General features: G+C 46.2%; 1 protein-coding gene across 5 annotated transcripts in view; it reads left to right on the top strand.

The window, feature by feature from the left end:
* RALGAPA2 (Ral GTPase activating protein catalytic subunit alpha 2) overlaps positions 1-23532 on the top strand; it is a 1907250-nt gene that overhangs the window by 785193 nt on the left and 1098525 nt on the right. For all 5 annotated transcript variants that reach the window (XM_078649331.1, XM_078649327.1, XM_078649328.1 and 2 more), the window contains 2 exons: positions 6190-6330; positions 8750-8847. In XM_078649331.1, coding sequence (XP_078505457.1) covers positions 6190-6330; positions 8750-8847 — 239 coding nt within the window. The remainder of the gene's footprint in view (positions 1-6189; positions 6331-8749; positions 8848-23532) is intronic.

Consider the following 23532-nt stretch of genomic DNA (forward strand, 5'->3'; position numbering starts at 1 on the left):
GGCGGTGGTCGCAGCTCATCTGCGCAGGTTAGGAGTTTCAGTCTTCCCCTACCTCGATGACTGGTTGTTGAAGCCGGGCTCGCGCCAGACAGTCGTCAGCCACCTCCAGACTACGGCCGACCTCCTGCACCTGCTGGGGTTCTCCATTCAATGTGCCGAAGTCGCACCTGTGTCCCTCTCAGAAGCTCCTCTTCATCGGAGCGGTTCTAGACTCAACGCAGTTTCGGGTTTATCCTCCCGAATAGCGGGTTTGGGATATTCAGGCTCTGATTCCGATCTTTCTGCCTTTATCCCGAGTCTAGGTCAGGTTGACGCTGCGGCTTCTGGGGCTGATGGCCTCCTGCATCCTTCTGATGCATCACGCCAGGTGGCAGATGCGGGCTCTGCAGTGGGGCCTGAACTTTCAGTGGGCCCAGCATCAGGGCAACTTGTCCGACCATGTCTTGATCTCGGAGGGCACTGCAAGACAGTTGCAGTGGTGGCTCACGGTCCGCGATTGGGTCAGCGGCAGATCCCCCCTCCCTAACCCAACCGGAGCACTCGTCCCTCCAGGGCTGGGGAGGCCACATGGGAGAGGCGGAGATCTGAGGCCTCTGTTCTCCGGCGGAGTCCCAGCTCCATATCAACCTTCTGGATCTGTGGGCGATCCAGCTTGCACTGAAGGCAGTCCTCCCCTCTGTCTGGGGGAGTGTAGTGCAGATGTTCACGGACAACACCACCGCCACGTGGTACTGCAACAAACAGGGCAGGGTGGGGTCGTGGACCCAATGCCAGGAGGCTCTGCGCCTCTGGCAGTGGCTGGAACATCAGGGCGTGACCCTGGTGGTTCAACACCTGGCAGGTTCCCTGAACGCCAGGGCGCTTGAACTCAGCCGTCGGTGCATGATGGATCACGAATGGTGTCTGAACTCGGACGTGGCGCAAGACCTCTTTCAGCAGTGGGGAGAGCCTTGGTTAGATCTATTCGCCACAGAAGAGAACGCGCAATGTCATCAGTTCTGCGCGTTCGAATTTCCAAGGCGGCACTCGCTCGGAGACGCTCTTCGTCGCGAGTGGAGTTGCGGTCTGTTGTACGCCTTTCCGCCTATACCACTTCTTCCCAGACTGCTGAAGAAGATCAGGTACGACCGGGCCCAAGTCAACCTTGTGGCTCTGGACTGGGCATAGAGGTTCTGGTATCCTGAGCTCCTCAGCATGTCTGTCGATCCCCCGATTCGTCTGCCCCTTCAGGAGGACCTTCTGTCGCAGCATCAGGGGACGGTCCTCCACCTGAACCTGTCCAGTCTCCACTTACATGCGTGGAGATTGAGCGGCGGCAGTTGAGGCCATTTGACTTGCCTCCTGAAGTCTGTAATGTCATTCTGGCAGCCAGGCGTCCCTCCACAAAATCGGTATACTCCTGCAGGTGAAACAAATTTGTGGCATGGTGCACAGCAAAGACTGTGAATCCCCTTTCTGCCCCTCTTTCAGAGATTCTCCTCTTTCTTCTTTCTCTTGCCCATCAGGGCTCTGCTTTGGGCACTCTGAAGGGCTACCTCTCGGCCATTTCCGTCTTAAGGCTACCTGATCAGCCCTCTTTGTTCAAGTCCCCGGTTGTAAATAGGTTTTTGAAGGGCATCACTCATATGTTTCCTCCAGTTCCTTTCGTGATGCCTGAAACACGCTACCCGCAAGCACCACCAGCTCATCCGCACCACCAAGAAGAAATCCCTGAAGGAACGACTGGACAACAACGCCCACGACAGCAAAGAGCTCTTCACTATCGTCAAGGAGTTCTCCAACCCCAACCCCAGCACCGGCACCAACGACATCACTCCGTCACAAGACCTCTGCGATTCCCTCGCCTCGTTCTTCCACCGCAGGATCGCCGACATCCACAACAGCTTCGGCGCCCTACCCACGCACCCAACCGTCGAACCACGCCCCCCACCGCCACCCTTCGCACCTGGACCACGGTGACCACCGAAGACACAGCCCGCACGATGAACACCATCCACTCCGGATCACCGACCGACCCCTGCCCACACCACGTCTTCAACAAGGCAGACTCCACCATCGCACCCCAACTCCGGAACATCATCAACGCCTCCTTCAACACCGCCACCTTCCCGGAGAGCTGGAAGCACGCCGAGATCAGCGCCCTCCTGAAGAAACCTACAGCAGACCCCACCAATCTCAAAAACTTCCGCCCCATCTCGCTCCTCCCTTTTCCTGCTAAAGTCATCGAGAAGATCGTCAACAGACAGCTGACCGCCTTCCTCGAGACGAACGGATCCCTCGACCCCTCGCAGTCCGGCTTCAGAGCCAACCACAGCACCGAGACCGCCCTCATCGCAGCCACCGACGACATCCGAACCCTGCTCGACAAGGGGGAAACAGTGGCCCTCATCCTCCTGGACCTCTCCGCTGCGTTCGACACGGTCTGCCACCGCACCCTAGTCCAGCGCCTCAGCAACATCGGTATCCAAGAGAAGGCACTGGAGTGGATCATCTCATTCCTCTCCGGAAGAACACAAAGAGTCCGCCTCCCCCCGTTTCGCTCCGAGGCCACCGAAGTCATCTGCGGCGTCCCGCAAGGATCTTCACTCAGCCCCACCCTCTTCAACATCTACATGAAACCTCTCGCAGCCATCGCACGCCAGCACAACCTCAACATCATCTCTTACGCCGACGACACCCAGCTGATCCTCTCCCTCACCAGAGACCCCGACACCGCCAGAACCTGCCTACACGAAGGGATGAAAGACGTCGCCGAGTGGATGAAGGACAGCCGCCTGAAACTGAACTCGGACAAGACGGAAGTCCTCATCCTGGGATCTTCGCCCTCCGCCTGGGACGACTCCTGGTTGCCCCCAGCCCTGGGCACCGCACCCAAGCCAACCGACCACGCACGCAACCTGGGCTTCATCCTGGACCCCTCCCTCTCGATGACCAGACAAGTCAACGCCGTCTCCTCATCGTGCTTCAACACCCTGCGTATGCTTCGCAAGATCTTCCGCTGGATCCCGACCGAGACCAGGAAGACTGTCACCCAGGCACTCGTCACCAGCCGACTGGACTACGGAAACGCCCTCTACGCCGGAACCACAGCCAAGCTACAGAAAAGACTCCAGCGCATCCAGAACGCCTCCGCCCGACTCATCCTGGATGTCCCCCGACGCAGCCACATCTCCAGCCACCTGAGGAACCTGCACTGGCTCCCCGTCGACAAGAGGATCACGTTCCGGCTCCTCACCCACGCACACAAGTCTCTCCACGACCTGGGCCCCAAGTACCTCAACGACTGCCTGACCTTCTACACGCCCACCCGCCAGCTACGGTCCACCAGCCTCGCCCTCGCAGCCGTACCACGCATCCGAAGAGCCACCGCCGGAGGAAGATCCTTCTCTTAACTGGCTGCCAAGACTTGGAACTCCCTCCCCATCCACCTTCGGCTGACCCAGGACCATCTCGCCTTCAGGAAACAACTCAAGACCTGGCTGTTCGAGCAGTAGCATACCCCTCCCCCCAAGCGCCTTGAGACCCTCCCGGGTGAGTAGTGCGCTATACAAATGGCATGATTGATTGATTGATTGATTGATTGATGCCTCAGTAGGACTTGAACCTTGTTCTCACTTTTCTGATGTGCGCTACCTTTAAGCCACTTCATAACTTTCCTCTTCGCCTCTTTACTCTGAAGACCGCTTTCCTGGTTGCCATCACCTCTGCCAGGAGAGTGAGTGAGCTCCAGGCCCTTTCTTCTAAGCCTCCTTTCCTTTCAATCCATCCACACAAAGTTGTGTTGTGGATGCGACCCTCTTTCCTGCCCAAGGTAGTCACAGCCTTCCACATCGGGCAGTCCATCACTTTGCCCACCTTCTTTCCGCCTCCGCATCCCTCGAAAGAGGCTCCACCGTCTGGACCCAAAACGTGCGCTCTCATTCTATTTGGATCGCACACGCAGGTTCCGGGTGGATGTCCAAATCTTAGTTGATTACGTGGGTGCTAAGAAGGGACGGGCGGTGTACAAACGAACCATTTCTCGATGGGTCGTCTTGTGCATCAAGGCTTGTTACTCTTTGGCTCGGAAGGAGCCTCCTGCGGGGCTTCGTGCCCATTTCACATGGGCCACGGCGGCTACTACTGCCCTGGGCCGGGGAGTCCCCTTGCGGGACATCTGTCAGGCGGCTACGTGGGCCTCGCTGCACACGTTTGCAAGACACTGCTACCTGGACAGCCAAGTCCGGAGAGATGGCTTTTTTGGCCGTTCCGTTCTCCAGGACTTTCTGGTGTGATCATTGGTTCGCAGACCTACCATCGGGGTTGGTATTGCTGGGGTATCTATTCTAAGGTAAGGAATCTAATACTAACAAGTTTCTTTCAGATGCACAAGTTACTTACCTTCGGTAACGATATATCTGTAAGAAACAGTAGTTAGTATTAGATTCCTTACCGCCCCACCCATCCTCCCCGTTCTGCGAACCGATATCTAGGGTTAAGGTCATCCCCTTTCAGGGCCCTAGTTTCATGGCACCAGTGTTGGTTTTTATCATGGCTCTGCGTTTCTGGCACGGAAAAGCTGTGTATAAGAACTGACATCAGCGCGCTAGGGCGGCGTCTAAGTACTCCTGCGATGTCATCCCGGCGACGACGACTGACGCGGAGCCGCAGATGACGCCTACCGACCCGCAAGGGTACTGCTACGCAAAAGTTTCCGGATCCAGTCTGACACCTGGGGATATTCTAAGGTACGGAATCTAATACTAACTACTGTTTCTTAAAGATATATTGTTACCGAAGGTAAGTAACTTGTGCGTTTTGCATAGACATAGGACTCATTAGGATATGAGTGAACATTTGCAAAGGAAGCATATAGAACATAGTTAATCTTTTATGGAATATATGTGAAAAATCTCTTCCTGGTGAAGGAATTATAGATATAACCTGAAACGCTTTGAGGATATTCATGTAAAAAAATAAATTGATGAGCTAAATCGGATGATGAAATAAATCCTCAGTATTGAAGAGCTTCAGTTGGAAGTCCGGTTATTGCATACAACAATTCAATTATTCAAGATGTTTTTCTTGTAATATATGTGCTCACTTTAATCAGGCACATTCATAGAAAATATTTAACAATTGACCTTATCCAAGCTGGTTGATTGATTTGAAGCGAAACCTTAGTGAATCTATTTAATTTATGTGCTCATTTTTCTGTTGCTTTTTTACAGAATTTAGACATGCGGCATTTTTTTTATAGTGGTGTGGTACTTGAAACTTTTGGTTGGAGATCTGAATAACATGTTTTTGCTTGTCATGTCTGATTCTTTTTGTGCATTATTTCAGTTATTAGTGCAACATACAGGATGTGACGCTTCTCCATTTTTATCTGCACCAGGGGAACCCCACTTGAAATAGACACATGTGGAAATAGGTGTTCAGCCATTATGCAGTGGGCTGTGGTGCTAATGGGAGTATAGAAAGGAAGACATTTTTAATGCATTGCTTAGTTTTAGAATTTTAGTTGGGTTTGTATACATTGATAAGTGTAAAATATCTGGAACTTGGATCTGTGCATATAATTAAACTCGGTTAATTCATCCAGTTGGAAAAGGCTTTTGGTGGTACTTTTCATGGGTGAGGTTTTTGCACTGCCCTCTACCTCTTTGCTGAATCCTTCAGTGTCCTCTGATCTGTGTTAATTCATGGAACCAGGTTGCAATGTAACAAGATATACTACTGTATCTTCTTGAAATGAACCTAGCTGGTTTTGCTTTGGTGATAAGCAATGGGAACTGTAATCACTATGATCAAGTCCTTTAGCGAAGATTATGCTGCTTAATTGTTCCAAGCAGATATTTCAGAGTCTGTATTTTTGAAACTAAGTGACATGGTTTCCACTTCTCCATCAAAAATAATAGTAAAAGTATACATTTTTACCTAACGTGCATTAACTTATGAAATGCCCCCATTATACTGAAAACTTTGACAATTTCCTATGTTATGAGATATTTTATGTATCTGACCTTTACCTTAGTATTACATTTCTATACTAATGTAAGGTATGCCTGGGCAGCTGAATTGCTTTAACATCGGAGTTTGTTTTTATCTTGGTTTATTAATCAAAAGAAATCAAACATCTTGTACGTGTTACTTGCAATTTATTTTATCATCCATTCACTGTACTGTTTACCCCCTGGAATTGCACAGAAATTGATGAAAGCCAGCTACCAGAAAATACATTGGGAACAGATTGTAATGGCCAACTTAATGATCTGGAACAGCAGCAGTTAACTCGTAGCAGCAGCACGTTAGATGTACCTGGTCCGCTATGTTCGGACTTCTCTGGAGGTAATTTACATTTACAGTTATCTTTATTGCAGAAGTTATTTTTGTACAAGTATTTTTTTCTCTGATTTAAATAGTGTTTCAGACAATTTTGTAAATAACCCAAATATTGAGCAAATAAAAAGAAAGTCAGTAGTATTGTATAATCTGGCATATGGAGATGGTGAAGGAGATGCTTTACTGGTGGATTACATAATTTAGCTAACAAATATTTCTCCAATTCTTTGCACAAGACTAAATGGAAGGCAGTTTCAAGGTGACATGCTAGCCATGTAATAGTGAATTAGATACATTTGAAATGTATCTACACAGGTGAGTGGTGTACTAGAATGTGAATCATACATTTAGTCATGACAATAAATAAAACATAGACCCTTTGCAGAAGGCAGCTCTTGCCAGCAGGTGTAGCAAAAGAGAAGGAACTTTTTGCAAGACTGCCCATCCCCTCTCAAGAACATATGAAAGGTTTTGTTTTTTTAAACGAGTCTCCATCATTTTCTGACCACGCAACAGAGAAATAAATTTTAAACATTACAAGGAACATCACTCAAAAGTGTCAAGGTCCCAGAGATTCTTACGTGAGAGCATAATGAAACTACTCACCACTCGTACCTTTCTGCAGCAGTCGCAAGTGCAAAACACGACAACGTGAATCAAGGTGTGCAACACAGGACAACCTGATTCAAGGCATGAGGGGTGGCTATGAGGAAGGAGACACCAGGATGTAGCTCTTGTGAAGAGGTGTGGTTTTGATTAGTTAATGAGCCTCTGCTGTTTCCATGAACTATGCACTTTTAGTCTTCAAATAGTTACAAAGTTTCTCTTATCTGAATTGCTTACCCAAGATTGTTGATAGTGGAGGATGAACTTTAAACTCACCAATGTTAAATTGTGGAAAGGGTTTATAGGCTTTATTGACCGCAACTATCAGTCTGCAAAGATTCAAATAACAGTTAAACCAAGAATTTAACAACACACACAACAGACTGTAATTATTCAACAACCTTAACACAACATTATTGCCGTCTTAAAATAGTTCAATACCTTGTCATTTCAAAGCTGCATCTGATCCTGATTTATATTAGTCACTCCCACTCACAAAGCAAATCTCTTGTATCTTGCACCAAGTAGTTGAATTTGTAGTGCACATGTCCACTGATGAGGGGTCTTTATTTGGGACTAAAGGAAGTAGACAATCAACGTGGTCAGGATCATATTGTTTAACAAAGGCTGTTACTCTTTCTGTGGGAGCATGAATCAATTGCATTACCAAGTTGTGAGTCATAAGGAAATAAGGAAAATAATGGGAATAGTCAAGCTATTTGAATAAAAAATAAACAGTTCTGCAAAGAAATATGGAGAGCGATATAGTCAGAACAATTGTGCTCTTCCTTTAGTTCCTATAGTTCTCCCAGGTCTTGTCTTAAATGAATCACCTGATAATCATAGCTCAGTCTTGAAGACAATTAGTGAGAGTCATTACCTGATGTCCTTTCTGCCGGAATACTGCTTAATGCCTTGAACCACCTTAGTGCAGTATGTCAGTTGAATAGCTGCTTAAATCAGTAATCAACTGAAGGGGCTTTTAACCCAACACTCTCTTGGTAGTAAAAGCTTTAAGAGCTATAGATTGGCATTTCTGGCCCAGCAACGAAAATATGGAATTTTTACTCTGTCTCAGTACATTTAGAAGTCTTAACTTTTGCAAGCCTCTTGAAACTCTGCCTTTAATTTATGCTTTTAAAGTTTATGATTTTAGTTTGTTTTATCATTGTTGTTCTATGATAGCACGTGGATTTTTTGTTATTACTTTTTCATAGCAGGCTTACTTTTTCTTGCTTGAATGTCCATGTTTGAGTCTTTCTTTGATTTTATTTTTTAAATGAAAACCTTTAAAAAATAAGTGAAGCAAGGGGTGCGTGAGTAGGTAAAAGTGTAAATCATGAAGGAAAGTTAGCTAACTATTAAAATATGTATAATAAATACATATCCCAACTTTGCATAAGGGTGAGCAGTGCTTACATTATACTTGTGTAGGTTTACTGAAGTGAGTTTGTTTCCATTTATATGTGCTGTTAACATTAATGCATAACTCACACCAGATAATTGCAAAAAGATATGTGGATCACTGAAAAGATTTTTATACACATTTAGGTATAACTTTAACGTTTGTTATTTTTCCCTTTTTAATGTGCAAGTCTCACCCCAAAACATTTAATGTGTTGAATTTTTTTGTGTGTTTTCTTAACGTCTCCATATTTACACTTCAAATTTGAAATTGCACTCACAATGATATCAGTTCCATTGCTGTCAATTCATACTAAAGGAATTAAATGTACTAAGATGGCCAGAGTAATTTTCTTAAAATTAATATTCATTTTTATGAGTCTTTTTGATCTTGTGTTTATTTAATGATCTACAGACGAAAGGGTCGAAAATGGTCAATATGTTGAATCGTCAGATACCACCTCTGTAGAAGAAAACAAGGAATTTGTGCCTGGAGAGCGCGAGACTCCATTGGTAAGCCAAACCATAAGCACAGATTTATTAATGATGTATATTGTCTGCATGAGTTGAACGCTGTGCAAAGATTTTGACCACATAGCTTAGCAGGCCTTAAAGCATCAATTTCTCTTTTGTATGGTTGTTGGACATGATCTAATCTCACAGTACCATATGTTGGTCTTCTAAACCCTTTTGCTACTAGTCCTTTTCCCACTAGAATGCTAAGCCCTTTTTTTTTACTATTTGGGGTGGTTCGTGCTTAGGCTGCCATACGTTTTTTTTCCACATAAGGTATCCACGCCAAATTTGTGTCCTTTTTACCCAACATCTTCGGGATTCCAAAGGTACAGAGGGTTTGTGAATTTCCATGGAGGAGACATCGAAAATAGGCAAAATGTAGCTGAATTTTGAATTGTGGGGGGAATTAGAAAAAAGTGTCTTTTTTGTCCCCTAAAAATAGCATCAACAAAAGGTTTGCTGTGCTGAAGTCACCTTTTTCTCAGCTTTCATTAAGAACACGCAGAGCTGAATCCCAAAAACAAGTTTTTGTTTTTTTACCAGAGGTTTCGCATATTTGTAAGAGGTAGCCCATTTTTCCTAATTTTTCTGCTTTCAAACTACTTCCAGTTTGTGGTGGAAACTTCTGTAAAACTCAAGGGTGATTCTGGAGAGCTTTCTGAAATGTAGACAAAATTCTGAATTCAGCAAAGGGTCATTTGTGTAGATGGCTCAAGGTTTTCCTAAAGAAACTAACTGTTTAAATAAAAAAATATTGAAAATTAGTAGGAAAAAACATCCATTTGTGACGATATTTTAATTTTTAACTTCTCGTCATGATGGATGATTAAAAAAAGAAATAGAGCAATATACCATGACAGCTGGTAGACTCTTCTGATCATGGGGTTTTCCAAGAACTTGAGGTACCCAGAGCCAATAACTGAGCTGCACCTTACAATTGTTTTTCATTGTGTACAGGGTATATAGCAATTCATATAGTAAAATATAACGTGTGAAAAATAGGTTTATGGAAACCTATGCATTTCTGAAATGGGCACAAGATATGGAGTTTAGAATCAGTGGTTATTTACACATTAGAAAGGCACAATCGTAGAGAAATACAAGTGGTAATAACACTTGTTCTACTATTCTATGTTGCCGTAAGTCTCTCGATACAAATGGTACCACACTTGTGTAGGTAGGCCTAGTGCCTGTGATAAGAAAAGGCCCAAAAAGCAACATGGACTCATCACATTTTAGCGCTAAAAACTGATTCTGTTGCTCTGTGCCACCTGGCTCTAGGCCAGGTGGCACCTAGGGAAACCTAGCAAACCTGCACATTTTTTAAAAATAGACACCAAGTAAAATACAGGGTGGGATGACTTGTGTGGCTCCCACCAGGTTTTGCAAGCCAGAAGGCCTTGCAAACTTCAAACTTTTACAGAAATAAAACATTTCTGTGATGGAAAATTATGGAATTTGCACAGAGTAACTAATTTCCTGCCACCTACCTTTCCCCCAAGTCTCCCGATAAAAATGGTACCTCACTTGTGTAGTTAGGGCTCGTGACTGCGATAAGAAAGGTGGCAAAATGCCTTGTGGACACATCACATTTTTCCACTTGAAACTGCCCTTTTATTTTATGGTTTAAATCTTTTATTGATTTTTTTAAACATACCAAGCGAATACAGCAGTTAATGTAAGTCTTTGAGGTATACCAACAGCTGAGAGCAAAACCGGCTTCATGCCTTGCTACAACAAGTACACAAACAACCCCACAGAAGGAATAAAGAAAACGAGAGGAAAACTCCACGAGATAAAGCCCCCCCCTAACTCCCCCCTCCGCATCCACACTCACCCATATGATGTGTCTGCATCCGTGTATGTGTATAAAAGCGCTCACTTCCCCGGTGGGTCGCTCCGGTTCGAGGACCTCCGAGAGTCGTCACAGTCTGAGGTATTTGGGGCATGTTAACTCATGAAATTCCTGTGACAGTAGCAACACATAAGGGTTCCATACCTCCTGGAATTCGTCTCCCTTCCCCGCTAATGTCATGGAGATTTTCTCCATTCCTACAATGTGCCATATTCTGTGCAACCAGTTTGTGTGTGTTGGGGTAGTCGCGGTGCCCCAGTAGGCTAGGATGGCCTGAGCTGCAGCTCCCAGCGCCATACCAATCTGTCGGCCGTGAATGGATTTCAAAGGGTTTGTTAGTGGGTTTGGGAGCCCCAACAACACGTAAGTTGGAAACCGAGTGAGCTGTGTGTCCAAGTATTTATCTGTATCATCAATAACCTGTGTCCAATAATTCTGGATCTGCGGACAGTCTAAGAGAATGTGAATTAGGGTCCCCCTGTTTCTGCAACCCCGCCAACAGCTGTTGCTATGAGAAGGCTTGATTTTATTTATGTGAACTGGTGTGTAATACCAGCGTGGTGTGATATTAGTGAGTGTCTCAGTAAGGGCCATGCTACGTTCTGTGTTAGCGAGCCCTGTAGGCAATACCCTCCCATTCCTTTGCGCTCAGTTATCGCCCAAGTTCCTCCTCCCAACGTGCCCTCCCAGCATATAAGGAGTGAGTCTGTGTTTGAAGCAAGAGCATGTATAACTCCGAGGTCATGCCTTTAGCAGACGATTTGGCCAAGAGCCATCTTTCATACTGGGTCAGGCACCGTTATGCTTTGGCGTGATTGGAGGGATGCAAAATCCAGTGTCTCAGTTGGAGATAGTGGAATCGTTCCGCTTCGGGAAGCCCAAAGTCTTCCTGTAGTTGGGGGAAAGAGAGCAGGCCATCCCGAGTCGCAGAACTGGCCCATGGAGCGGCATGCCGATGCCCTCCAGATGGTGAAATCCGCCGTTGCAGATCCCGGAGTGAAGTCTGGGTTCTCGAACAGAGGAGTCAGCGGGGACGGATATGTAGTCAGACCCATTCTGGTGCTAACACTGTCCCAAACTGACATTGTTGTGCTGGTTATTGGGGACAGATACAGGCTCCGCTGCCTGTGTGCTTTAGGAAGAAATGGGATCTTCCAGAGAGCTGTACTTGCCACTGCTCTGTCCTGGAAGAGCCAGTGCTTCTCCGACTTGGGTTGGCTCCACTCCACCAGATAGTGCAGCTGCGCTGCCTTAAAATAGAGTTGCCGATCTGGGATTGCCAGCCCTCCGGCTTCGGAGGGGAGATAGCTCAAGGAGCGCTTAATACGCTGCTTCCGTCCCTGCCAGATGAACTGTGCCAGTTCTGATTGGAGTTTCGCGATAGTGCCCTGTGGGGGGGGAAGAGGGGTATGGTCTGGAAGAGATACAATATCTTGGGGAGTGCCGTGATCTTGCAGGCCGCAGTCTGTCCCAACCAAGAAATTCGAAGGTGTTTCCACTTCCCCAGATCGTTTCGTATTTGTTGGAGAAGCGCCCTATAATTGCTGTCTATCGTCGCATGAATTGTGCTGGCTAGTTAAACCCCTAGGCTTGGAATAGTCTCTGGGGCCCACTGCACTGGGAATTGGGCTGCGAATAGGTCCACTGTACTCAGATACTGAAAGGTTGAGTGCTTGGAATTTACTGATGTTGATTTGAAACCCAGAGACTGCCCCGAAAGCCTACCGCTCCCCTCTATAAAGGCCAGTAGAGAAGTGATCGGGTTCGCTAGGGATGCCAGGACGTCATCAGCATAGAGACTGATGGAATGCCTATCTCCACCGAATGGAACACCGACAATGTCCGGGTGATCTCCGATCCTCTTGGCCATGGGCTCCATATACAAAGCAAATAATAGGGGCAAAAGTGGGCAGCCCTGGCTGGTGCCTCTGTGTATGGAGATGGGGGGTGAGCTGAAACCATTAACCAGGACTGACCCAGAAGGGGCTAGGTAGCAGTTCCATATGCGAATTCTGCATTTGTCCCGAAACCCGAAGTGCGTCAGTACTTGATCGAGGTACGGCCAATGGACCCGGTCGAACACCTTTTCGGCATCGACCGCTAAGAGCATGTATTCCCCCTGAAACTTATTCGCCTTGTCAATAATATGCAGGGCTCTCTTTGTATTATCGCTGGCCTGTCTATGGGTAATGAAACCCGCTTAGTCCGAGTCCTCTAGGTAGGGGAGGTATTAGTTGATTCTGTGGGCTATGATGCTCTTTTATAATTTGAGGTCAATGTTTAAGAGGGAAATCGACCAATAGGAGTTGCAGCGTTGTGTGTCCTTGCCAGGCTTAGGGAGAACTATTTCAGAGGTTTAGAGCATGTCTGGAGGTATCGTCCCAGGTTCTGAAAAGGAATTATAGAGTTTTGTAAGAATAGGGGCTAGAGTAGTGCAAAAGGCTTTATAAAAGGCTGTTGAAATCCCATTCAGACCTGGCAGCTTCGCAGGTTTGAGGCACGCTATCACCAAAATAACCTCCTCGATGCAGATATCCTCGTCGAGGGATTCTGCCTGATCTGGGGTGAGTGTCAAGATCTTGGGGCCCTTCAAATATTGACATCAGGCCTCCCTGTCTAGGCATTGAGAATCGTATAGTTGCTCATAAAAGTCCTTAAAAGCTTCGCAGTGTCGCAGTTGAGGTTTCAGGGGTATCATTGTGTGTGAGGTAGTCTTCAAGTGCGTGTTGTATTTGGTTCTTGATCACCTTGTGGAGTAGCATTGAATCTCGCAACCGCCAGGACCTGGTGGGAAGAGAAAGTGCAAGTGTAACCGCTCTGTGGTCAGATAGCGCTGCAGTGTGTATGTCAACATCTTGTGTGAGTGGGAGAATTTCCTTGGTGCTCCAAAAATTGTCCAGCCTGGCATATGTTTTGTGGGCATTGGAGTACTATGAGTATTCCCTGGAAGTCGGATGCTTAGCCCTCCTTAAATCCACCACCCCCATCCGCCCTAGCCACACCGAGCCCTCCGTAGACACCGCCCTGGACTGGCGTACCTCTGAGCTGACCTTTCCATAGCATTATCGAATACCAGATTAAGAGCCTCTCCCAGTAGTACCAGGTGATCCCCCGACCCCAGTGTTCTCTCCTGCGCCCCATGTAGAAACCCTCCTTGTCTCTCGTTGGGAGTCTAGATGGTGCCTATCGTGAAGGACCTTCCTGCAATGGAGAACCTATAGATTAATAGTCGCCCCCTGATTTCTTCGAGTGTCTGTTCTACCACCCCACAAAAGGACCTGGCCACTAGAATTGCCACTCCCGCCGACTTGGAGGGAGCAGATTAAATAAATTGCTGCTGGAAGGCCCTTGATTTCACGCGGTGGCAGTCCCCTTGTAAGAGGTAAGTTTCTTGTAGTAGGCAGATATCTGCTCAGGAGGCCTCAAGGTGGAAAAAATAAAAATACATTCTTTCTTCTAGTCCTGTGGAAGAACAAAACCATATGGTAGGTCCAAAGGGGTGATGTAGTGTGGCCAGTGCCTCGACTCCTCCCGCACACCACCCCGTTCTTATCTGTGCATCGCGCTAAAGACGGATCTGGGTTCAAGGAGCAGCAGTTTTAGCTAATGTGGAAGGAACCGCGTCCAGATCTGCCACTCGCTCTCCCAGGGCATGCACATCTCTCCGGGTCTCCTTGATCTCTTGGGCAAACTCACTTTTTAGGGAGTGGAGTTCGTCCATAAACTATTGTCTCGTGCTGTCTGGTTGTCGACCCGGGCTTGCCCCGCTGATCAGGCCGCACCCAGAAGCCCGCTCACACCTCGGGCACATGTGTGCTCCGTGTTTGCGTCTTCCCTGTGGTAGTCCGGGTTTGGCAAGTTCGTGAAGGGGGGGCCCACGCGGTCACGTCCCAAGCCGTGTCCTGCTACCTCACATGGCACCTCTGGACCTCAGGCACTTGGAGTCTGTGGGGGTCGTCGGGTTGTGCAGCCCTCTCCCCACCAAATGCGACACGTCCTTCTTGCCGCCCTCAGCGGTTTCTTTTCACCGCAGCGCGGCAAGAGCCAGCATCCGCGGCCCGCCCCCGCGGCCCAGAAGTGGAAGCTTTGGCACTCGGGTAGCCCTGTCCCAGCCTAGGGCTCGTGCGCCCAGGCTGCCGCAACACGCCTCCTGCGCCGTCTCAGGGTGACCTCGCAATCTGCTCACAGCGAGGTCGCTCAGGTTTGCAGAGCTACCAGCCTGCTCCGGGGCCAGAGCGGCCCCTCTGGTGCGAACTGTGCCCCGAGCCGGACCTGAAAAGCGCTATTTAGGGCGGTGGCGGGCAACGGAGTCGTTAAGGCTAGACTTGCCTCGGTGCCATCTTGACCACGCCCTCTGTCCTGTTTTTTAGTCCCATTTTTCCCTGGTGTCTTATAGTCTTTTTGTCTTTTGGGAACAGATTTTGGGTAAACACCCTCAAACCAACCGCTGATTCTTCAAGAGCACCTGCATTCTACCGTACTTCGAGTAGAAGTACAGACTCATCTTAGTTCATCAGTGATAAAGTGTGCACTTTTTCTCAAAAAGCTGTTTGGGTTTCAAAGAGCCAGATGTTCAGTTCTTGAAGCTGTATTAGAATTAGTTCTGTGTTGTTTTTCAGGCAGAATTTAGCCACTTCCGTGCTCATGACCAGCTGATCTCGTCATGAGTTGCGCCGCTCGCATGCTCATGACGAGCTCAGCTCGTCATGTAATGCGGCTTTTAGAAAAAAGCCGCACAGCGCAAAAATAACCGCCGCACACATGCGGTTAAAATATTATCCTTAGTCCAGTAGTCCGTTAATACATATCAAATTGTCTATACTACAGCTTAGTTGACCTTATCAGCTTCCAGTAACTGACCCAATTTTAGGAATGTATGCTTTTTATTTTGCAATATTGTTTAACCCCTTGCATGCTGCCGCGATTCTGCGCCTGTGCGGCAGAATCGCGAGTGGGCGGGTTCATGACGGCCCCCAGCCGTCATCAGCACACGAGCGCCGTAGTGCATGACGGATGGGGGCCGTCATCAGCATGCAAGGGGTTAAAGCAAAGGTACTGTTTTCACCCTTGAATTTTCCTTTTCATTACGCATTTTCTCATCTCCTATTTCTGTAGAATACATCTACCTGCAGATTCTTCACATTTTGACTATCCTCAGGCACCAGACTGGATCTGGAAATGTTGCAATGACTTTCCTGCACCATTATATGGCGATGTTGATTACTCCCCAGACATAATGCCACAGGAACCCCACCCCCCGCTCTAGGGACAGATATTAATTTCAGAACGCCACAAGGTCTGCTTGTGGTGTGCCAAAATATTACTCCAAATCGTGAGAGCATGATGACATCATGTACTCTAAACCATCAAGGAGCAGGAGGAAGATTGTTTCATTGTTTCATTGTGTATATGTGTAATGAATGCCGTTCCTGGTAGATCACTGGTCAAAGTCTTGCTCTTCTCTTTTTTCCAAGTCATTGAAGGTCAGAAAGAAGGGACACAAGAAGTTGCACAAGCGGGAGTACTTTCCACTAACATGTCTCCATGCCACAACCCTTCTCAATCAGGTCCTTCTTCTTTGGAGCCCGAGGACATCACTCTAGCAGAAGAGCTGATGCTGAAACAGACACTGACGTTTCCCTTAGTCTAGTTGGAGTTTCCAGGGCCTGGTGCTGACAAAGTGCTGATTAAGGCATTCGCACTGGTCATGTTGTCACTTCACTTTTTTGTGATGCTTTGATTCTCTCTGGTGCTACTGGGACCCATGGAACCGATAAGAGCTGTGACTTGAATACCACTGTGAGATACTTTCCTGGCATCAGAGGACCCCAAACGTCTTGACTGGGGCATTTTTCCAGCTGCAGCTGGTTGCACCACCACCTACACCGGCTGTGTCCCCGGAGCCTATTCCTAAGACAAAGGAAATCTTCCGACACTCAAGAGGGAAGGCGCAGATACTGGTGGGGGAAGCTTAATATAGGGTGGAATACCAGGCCACACCTTTGGCCAGAGAAGAATACCGGCAAAGGTAGGATGTTATTTATATTTCGGATTTAGGTTCATCATAAACCCCTCATGATGATGATGATGACGTCAGTGAGCCAGCCAATTTGCTACCCCTTTCCTACACAGATGCAGCAGAGTACGTAACCCTTCAGCTCTCTCCTGACACTTCCGAGCCATTCCTCCCATTCAGTTAAGGTTTACTGGTGCTTATTATGGCAGTATGGGCTATGCTTATTCCAGCTCCCTCAGTGAGTGGGCAGATTGCCTGACACTATCGGCCAGCACTGGTAGACCTATCTTTACTATACTCCTATTCTTTGTAAGAGAGCCTGGTGGTCATCTTGCTCAAGACAAAACCCTTATAATAATCCACCCCCTCAGACTAGGTGTTTAGCCCTTGAATCCATGAGCACCACATACCTCTTGGTCAGGTTACTAAGCCCTGTGGGAAATGGTGCATTTGGTGACATTGAGTCTTCAGGACCACTTGGAACTCCAAGATCTACTCAAAGATCGATTTAATGCAGCAGTACAGATGTGTGACCAGCCTTGGAACTGGTGGCCAAAGCCATGGGGTCTTCTGTGTCAGAGGCCAAGCTTGGCTCCGCTTCACTGGCTTTTCAGAGGATATTCATGCTAATTAAATAGATGTGTCCTTTGATGGGGCTTGCCTTTTTTGGGGACAAAGCAGACTCTGCCCCAGAAACATTGAACAATATCAGGCTGCAGCTCAGGCCTTGAGGTTTGCATTCCCTACTCAAGACTTCCATAGACCTAACATAGGTTTAGTAGTTTTTTGGAAGGACTGCCATTTTATCTATGCCAAGTCTTTCCAACCTGTCCATCATCAAAATCAGGTTCTTTGGCAGTACAGAGGCTGAGGCAGTTGACCTTCACATGTACAGCAACCCTCATCCTTCTTGGCATCTCTTGAAAAAACGCTAGTGTTCCCTCAGGGTAACACAAATGACCCGTGGAGGAATTCCTGGCATGCCATTACGATAGACCTGTGTACCTTGCAAATTGTAGAAATACATTATGTCCTTCCTTTCAAACAGAAACCTTCCCCTTTTCTCTCCATTCAATTTTTCCCGCTCAAAAGACCACACTCGAATTTTGTGTTCTACAGTAGGACAGAACAGCACTTATACAGAAATGGGTGATGTAGTTAGTTTAAGTGCAGGAAATTGGCAAAAGCTATTATTCCCAGTACTTTCTTGTTCCCAAGGGCAACTGTGGTCTGTCTGAATAAAAAAAATACTAAATTTCTTCCTTCGCAAGGAGAAATTCAAGATGCTGTCTCCAGCTCCAGTGCTGTTGGTGCTGGAGATGGATGACTGGATTTTGTCCCTTGATTTGCAGGACACATATTTACACACACTGATCCTGCAGTAACACAGTAGATACCAGCGTTTTATGGTAAGCTCCACCCATTATAAGTATGCAGTTGTTCCATTTGGATTTGCATGGGCACCCACAGTCTTAAAGGGTATTGTGGTGGTTGTGGTATAAATACACAGATCAAAGGTCTCTGTATTCCTTTTCATGAACGAATCATTGATCAAGGTGGACTCAACATAGCTTGTAACAGATCCCATGAATGCCACAGCTTACTTGCTACTTGACTTGGGTCACTCCATTAATTACCCAAGTTGCATCTGGAGCCTTCTGAACACTGTCTGTTATTAGGGGCACTACTAGATAAGACATCACTTGGACCCTTTCCTCTTTCCCAGATGATTTGGTACCATCAAGTGTTAGACCCGGGATCCCTGGTTGGCTGAGGTAAGTACCTTAGGCCAAATAGGGACCTGCGTTTCCACATCAGGGAAAGGAAGGTCACCTTCTGAGATATACTCAGCTCACCCACTTGGTACCTTGGCACGAGCAGCCAGGCTTATCTTCAAGGCAAATGTGTAAAGTATTTACAACCACGCTCACAGCAACACAATGATGTCACCACAAATAGACTCCACACAAGTTTTATAAAAACGAGTATACATTTTATATAAAAAATATACAATAAGACCTCACGATATAAATCCAACATATGAGTATGTGTAATATTTATCCTGGCTGGTTGTTAGGCCAACCAGCCTTTGTAAGTTCTGACGATATTCTGACGATATTAATGAGCACTTCTAAATATTCCACTGTAATCCTAGTACCATGCCATGCAGTTCGTAATGCTAGAATCAAGCACCTTGCAATGTAAAAATAATGCAATGCGTAACGCAACAATCTGGCACTTTGCAATGTAAAATAATGCAATGCGTAATACAACAAATCAGGCACTTTGCATTGTAAAATAATGCAATGCATAATACAACCACCAGGTACATCGTTATGCAGAAATAAGGCAATACGGAATACATTAATCCGGTAGTCTGTTATGCAGGAATAATGCAATGCATAATACGCTAATTAGGTAGTTTGTTATGCAGAAACAATGCAATGCTCCTTCTGAGCCTGCTCCCCGCCACAGGAGTCGTCGCACGTTTCCTGGGGGACGCGAACTCACTCTCCTCTTCTTATCCAGCGACTTGGGCCTCCGAAGCAATCTTTGTGAATCGGCAAAGGCGGGCTCGGGCCTGCGGCTCAGCTCCTGCAGGGCTGCCGGTCTGGGCCGCTACTGCTACGAAGATCTCAAGCTGCCACAGGGCACATGCACACAGCCTCGTTGAAACTCACTTTAACTCCGAGTGCACGTTAACCAGGCAATCCTCACAAAGCACAAGCACACAGCATTGATGAAACTCACTTGGATTCCAGGTGTGCACGATAACAAGGCAATCTTCACAAAGGGTTCAGGCTGCAAAAAGCACACGCACACAGCATTGCTGATCCTCGCTTGGACTCCAGCCGCCCACGATCGCAGGGCACTTCTTACGACGGTCTCATGCTGCAACAAGCACATGCACACAGCGCCGCCGAGACTCTCCTGGAAACTTTTGTGTTCCTGAGTTTCTGCAACTGGGACCCTTGGGTATAGGTTACTTCAGGACACAGCACAGCAACGTCCTTTCAAGCAGGGGGACACAGCACACGTCAGAGTCCCGTTAGCCTTTCCTTGGTTAAAACAGCAAACTGCAGGCCAGCCCCAGAACACACAGCAAGGGTCAGTCCTTTCCTTGAGTTTCTTCAGTTGTTTCTTCCTTGGCAAAGGTTCCTCTTGAACACAAAGTAGCTCCAGTCTTGTTCAATCTTGATCAAGCCATTCTCCAAAGTTCAGGAGCTTCAGCTGTCATAGTTATACCCCACAATGCCTTTGAAGTCTTTGTGCTCAGGGGGGCACTGACCCCTGTTCAAATCAGTTCTGGGTGCCTCCCTGCCAGTGACACCTTCTTCCTTTGATTAGTGGGGGTCTGGATTCTCAATCACTCAGCAGGAGATGGGACATTTGTTTTATAGCACCAACCCAGGCCTCTTCACCTCTAGGGGCTACTCCTCCCCCTACACTCCAGATGCAGGTCAGCCTGTTGCTGTTTCACCTCCTCCCCTGGGTCAAGACATTCCCCAGATCCTATCGCTTTCAAATCCAGAAAGTCAATCCACAACCAGGCAGAGACACACAGAAATGTTAGAGCACCAAGATCCAGCCACTTCTAAAAGAGTGGCTTCTAAACACAGTGCAAACCCTCCCTTCATAAAAAGATGTGTTATTACATTGTGAGTTCAGGCACACTAAACGTCACCTCTCCATCTTAAGCCTTTGGGAAGATAGGCTGGAAAACATATTACACAGCCTTCTCATTCTATCCTATGGGCAAGATGGCCTTTCAACAGTGAAAACTAAATGGAGATGATTTTGAACTGTGTGTGCCTGTGATGAAGTAGTATACTTATTAAACTGATCCGCTCACTACCAGTCTTATTTGTACTATGTATTGCAGCTAAATATTAGCTCTGATTCACTGTAGTTACATCTGCAAGCATTTTCTGTTTCCATGCAAGTGGAAACCTTTTTTTCGTTAGCTTTTAATTTAATTGCACAAAGCATGAGCAGCCTAATCCATATTTACTCTGTTATTAGTGGTGTCATTCATCTTAAAAGAAATAATACAAAAAATGCTACTTTATCTGGACACGAAAAACAGAGTATTTTCCCTTTGATTTAGTGATTGTTTATTTAATTTGGATCATAGCTTGATGTGGTGTATTTTGGAGATATGACGCAAATGTCACTCAGTGGCCGCCTTAAATACTGTCTTAAACATCTTCTATTGAAACCGGTTGTTAACGGCAGTACATCAGTCTTGAGGAAATTGGCTACCTTTTTAGGACTTATCTTCAGTGCACTGCAGTAAAAATGCAAGTTAGTTGTCGGGATTAGAACAATGTAAAATATGTCATCTGTAACGAGATAGCTATGGGCCAGATGTAGGTAAATCTATTTTACGACTCATAAATACCGAATTTTACCGATTCGGTATTTATGAATCGGTAAAATAGAAGTACTGAGATGTAGGTAAATCCAGATGTGCATTTACCGAATCGGTAATATTCGGTATTTACCGATTCAGTAAATACTGACCGGTAATGCCCATTCGTTCCTATGGGCTTTGAAGCCCATAGGAATGAATGGGCATTATCGATTGTAAATACCGAATTTCACAAGGGTGCAGGGGGTGTCACTTTGACACCCTCTAGCACCCCCAAAACAGGTTCGGGTGCCATGTGGCAGGCATACATGCCCTAAGGGCAGGTCTGCCTGTCATATGGCACAGGTGTGCATGCACACATGTGCATGCACACCGGAATCGGTATTTTACCATCAAATTGAATTTGATGGTAAAATACCGATTCGGTAAGGCTTGTGGGACTCAGAAGAGTCCCACCTACATATCAATTTTACCGAATCGGTAAAAATACCGATTCGGTATTTTACAGAATCGGTAAATTTACCGATCGGTAAATTTACCGATTCTGTAAAAATATGCCCCCTACATCTCAAATTCCATTTGCCGGTCGGTAACGGCCGAATTCGGCCGTTACCGACCGGTAAAAGCCTACCTACATCTGGCCCTATATCTTTTAGTAATTTTAGAAAAAGCAGTTGAGTTGCAGGAAGTGTGTGACATCATTTTTTCCCTTCAGCGCTGTATTTGACAGAATCTGAACTTGTTCTGGACAGTACCATTCTCACCATTGTAGTGTGCAGAGTGTCAAGGACAATATCCTGGGCTACTGTGTCAGCAACTAATTTCCTTTAATGAATAGATATAGTGCATAGTCCGCAATCTTGTGTCATAGTTTCTGTACTGTGTCTAGTTCTAAAGCGAGTCTGGTGATTCCATAGGTGGTGGTTTTCTATGTAGCATTCTTCTGGAGTTCCTATTCAACTTTAGTGAGTGTAGTAGTCGGGAAGACAGTTTTCTTCATCTCCATATTATACAATGTACTGGTTGCCTTTAATCATTTGACTTTAGAGACTTTGTCTGTCTTTTTGTTTTTATGTATGGGTGTCCCCAGATTATCCATAATTCTACAATAGGACCGGAAGTGAGGCTTTATCTTTCTCTTTTGTCACATTAATAAACAACGGCTCACTGTATCAAATTTAAACTACAGTATCCAAAACACATGAGAGCTCCTCAGTTGTGTGACTTAAAAAGCCATTCAGCAACAACAAAAGTTCATATCCATCATTGGCCTAGCCATCATGACCTCATTCTTTGCTGTTGCGCAGGTCGAGTTGGGCCTCTCCCAAATTCTCTATTTAGCTGCCACTTAATTGTACTTTTTTTACTGCTTGATATGTTCATTTTGCTTATATTTCGCTAATTAGCTTGTAGGTGCTCTTTTTAGCAGTGCTCCTGGGTTACGAAGTCTATTTTTCCCATCATATCTTATTCATTCTTCTCACAGGTTTAGAGGCCTTGAGCGCAAATAGTTGGTAGTGGGCTCAGTGTGCATCCGTGTGTGTGGCCTTGTGTGTGTGGCTCTGTGTGTATGTGGCTCTGTGTGTATGTGGCTGTGTGTCTCTGTGTGTCTGTGTGTGTGTGTGTGTGTGTGTGTGTGTGTGTGTGTGTGTGTGTGTGGGGCTCTGTGTGGATAGCTTTTTTTGTAGGTGGCTCTATGTGTGGGTGGCTCTGTGGCTCTGTCTGTGTGAGGGTGGCTCTGTGTAGGTGGCTATGTGAATGACTCTGTGTGGGTGTCTCTGTGTGGGTGGCTCTGTATGTGTGTGTGGGTGGCTTTGTGTTTGTGGCTCTGTGTGGGTGTAAATGCAATAGGTCATGTATTTGCGAGCGATTAAGCTATTGGCATTATAAATGACAATGCCATTTATTTAACTATTAAGCTATTGGCAATATAAATGACAATGTTACGAGATGAGGCGAGATACGCCCCAAACCAATTGCACAGCTTTGAACTGCCTCCTTGGCGAATTCATTCTTCTGTTTAACCATCAATTAGTCATTTTTATCAATTTACTCCACAACTTTTCTTTATATAATCCTTTTTTTTGACGAGTTTTGAGCTCTACATGCGGGATTCATACAGCTTTTTTCAAGTTTCTCATGTTTAAACTGTGCCCATCCAAGCCTCTGGTAAAAACACGACTGATGCCATGGTTCGTTCCAAGCGGTGTTTATTAATTACCCAATGCATTTCGGGCGGAATACGCCCTTCGTCAGGGGACAATGTAAAGTAACAATAGAACCATTACTTTCTTGCATAGCTGTCTAGTGTATTTACATACAAAAAGTACAATGTGCATTTTAGCAAAACATTTTTATCCATGTACACATAATTATCTCTAATATAAGCTTTTAATTATTTCAGGGAGAACGTGATGTATGCAATACATGTATATTCCC

Source organism: Lissotriton helveticus, chromosome 6 (genome assembly GCF_964261635.1).
Source record: "Lissotriton helveticus chromosome 6, aLisHel1.1, whole genome shotgun sequence".
In the NCBI taxonomy this organism is placed as follows: Eukaryota; Metazoa; Chordata; class Amphibia; order Caudata; family Salamandridae; genus Lissotriton; species Lissotriton helveticus.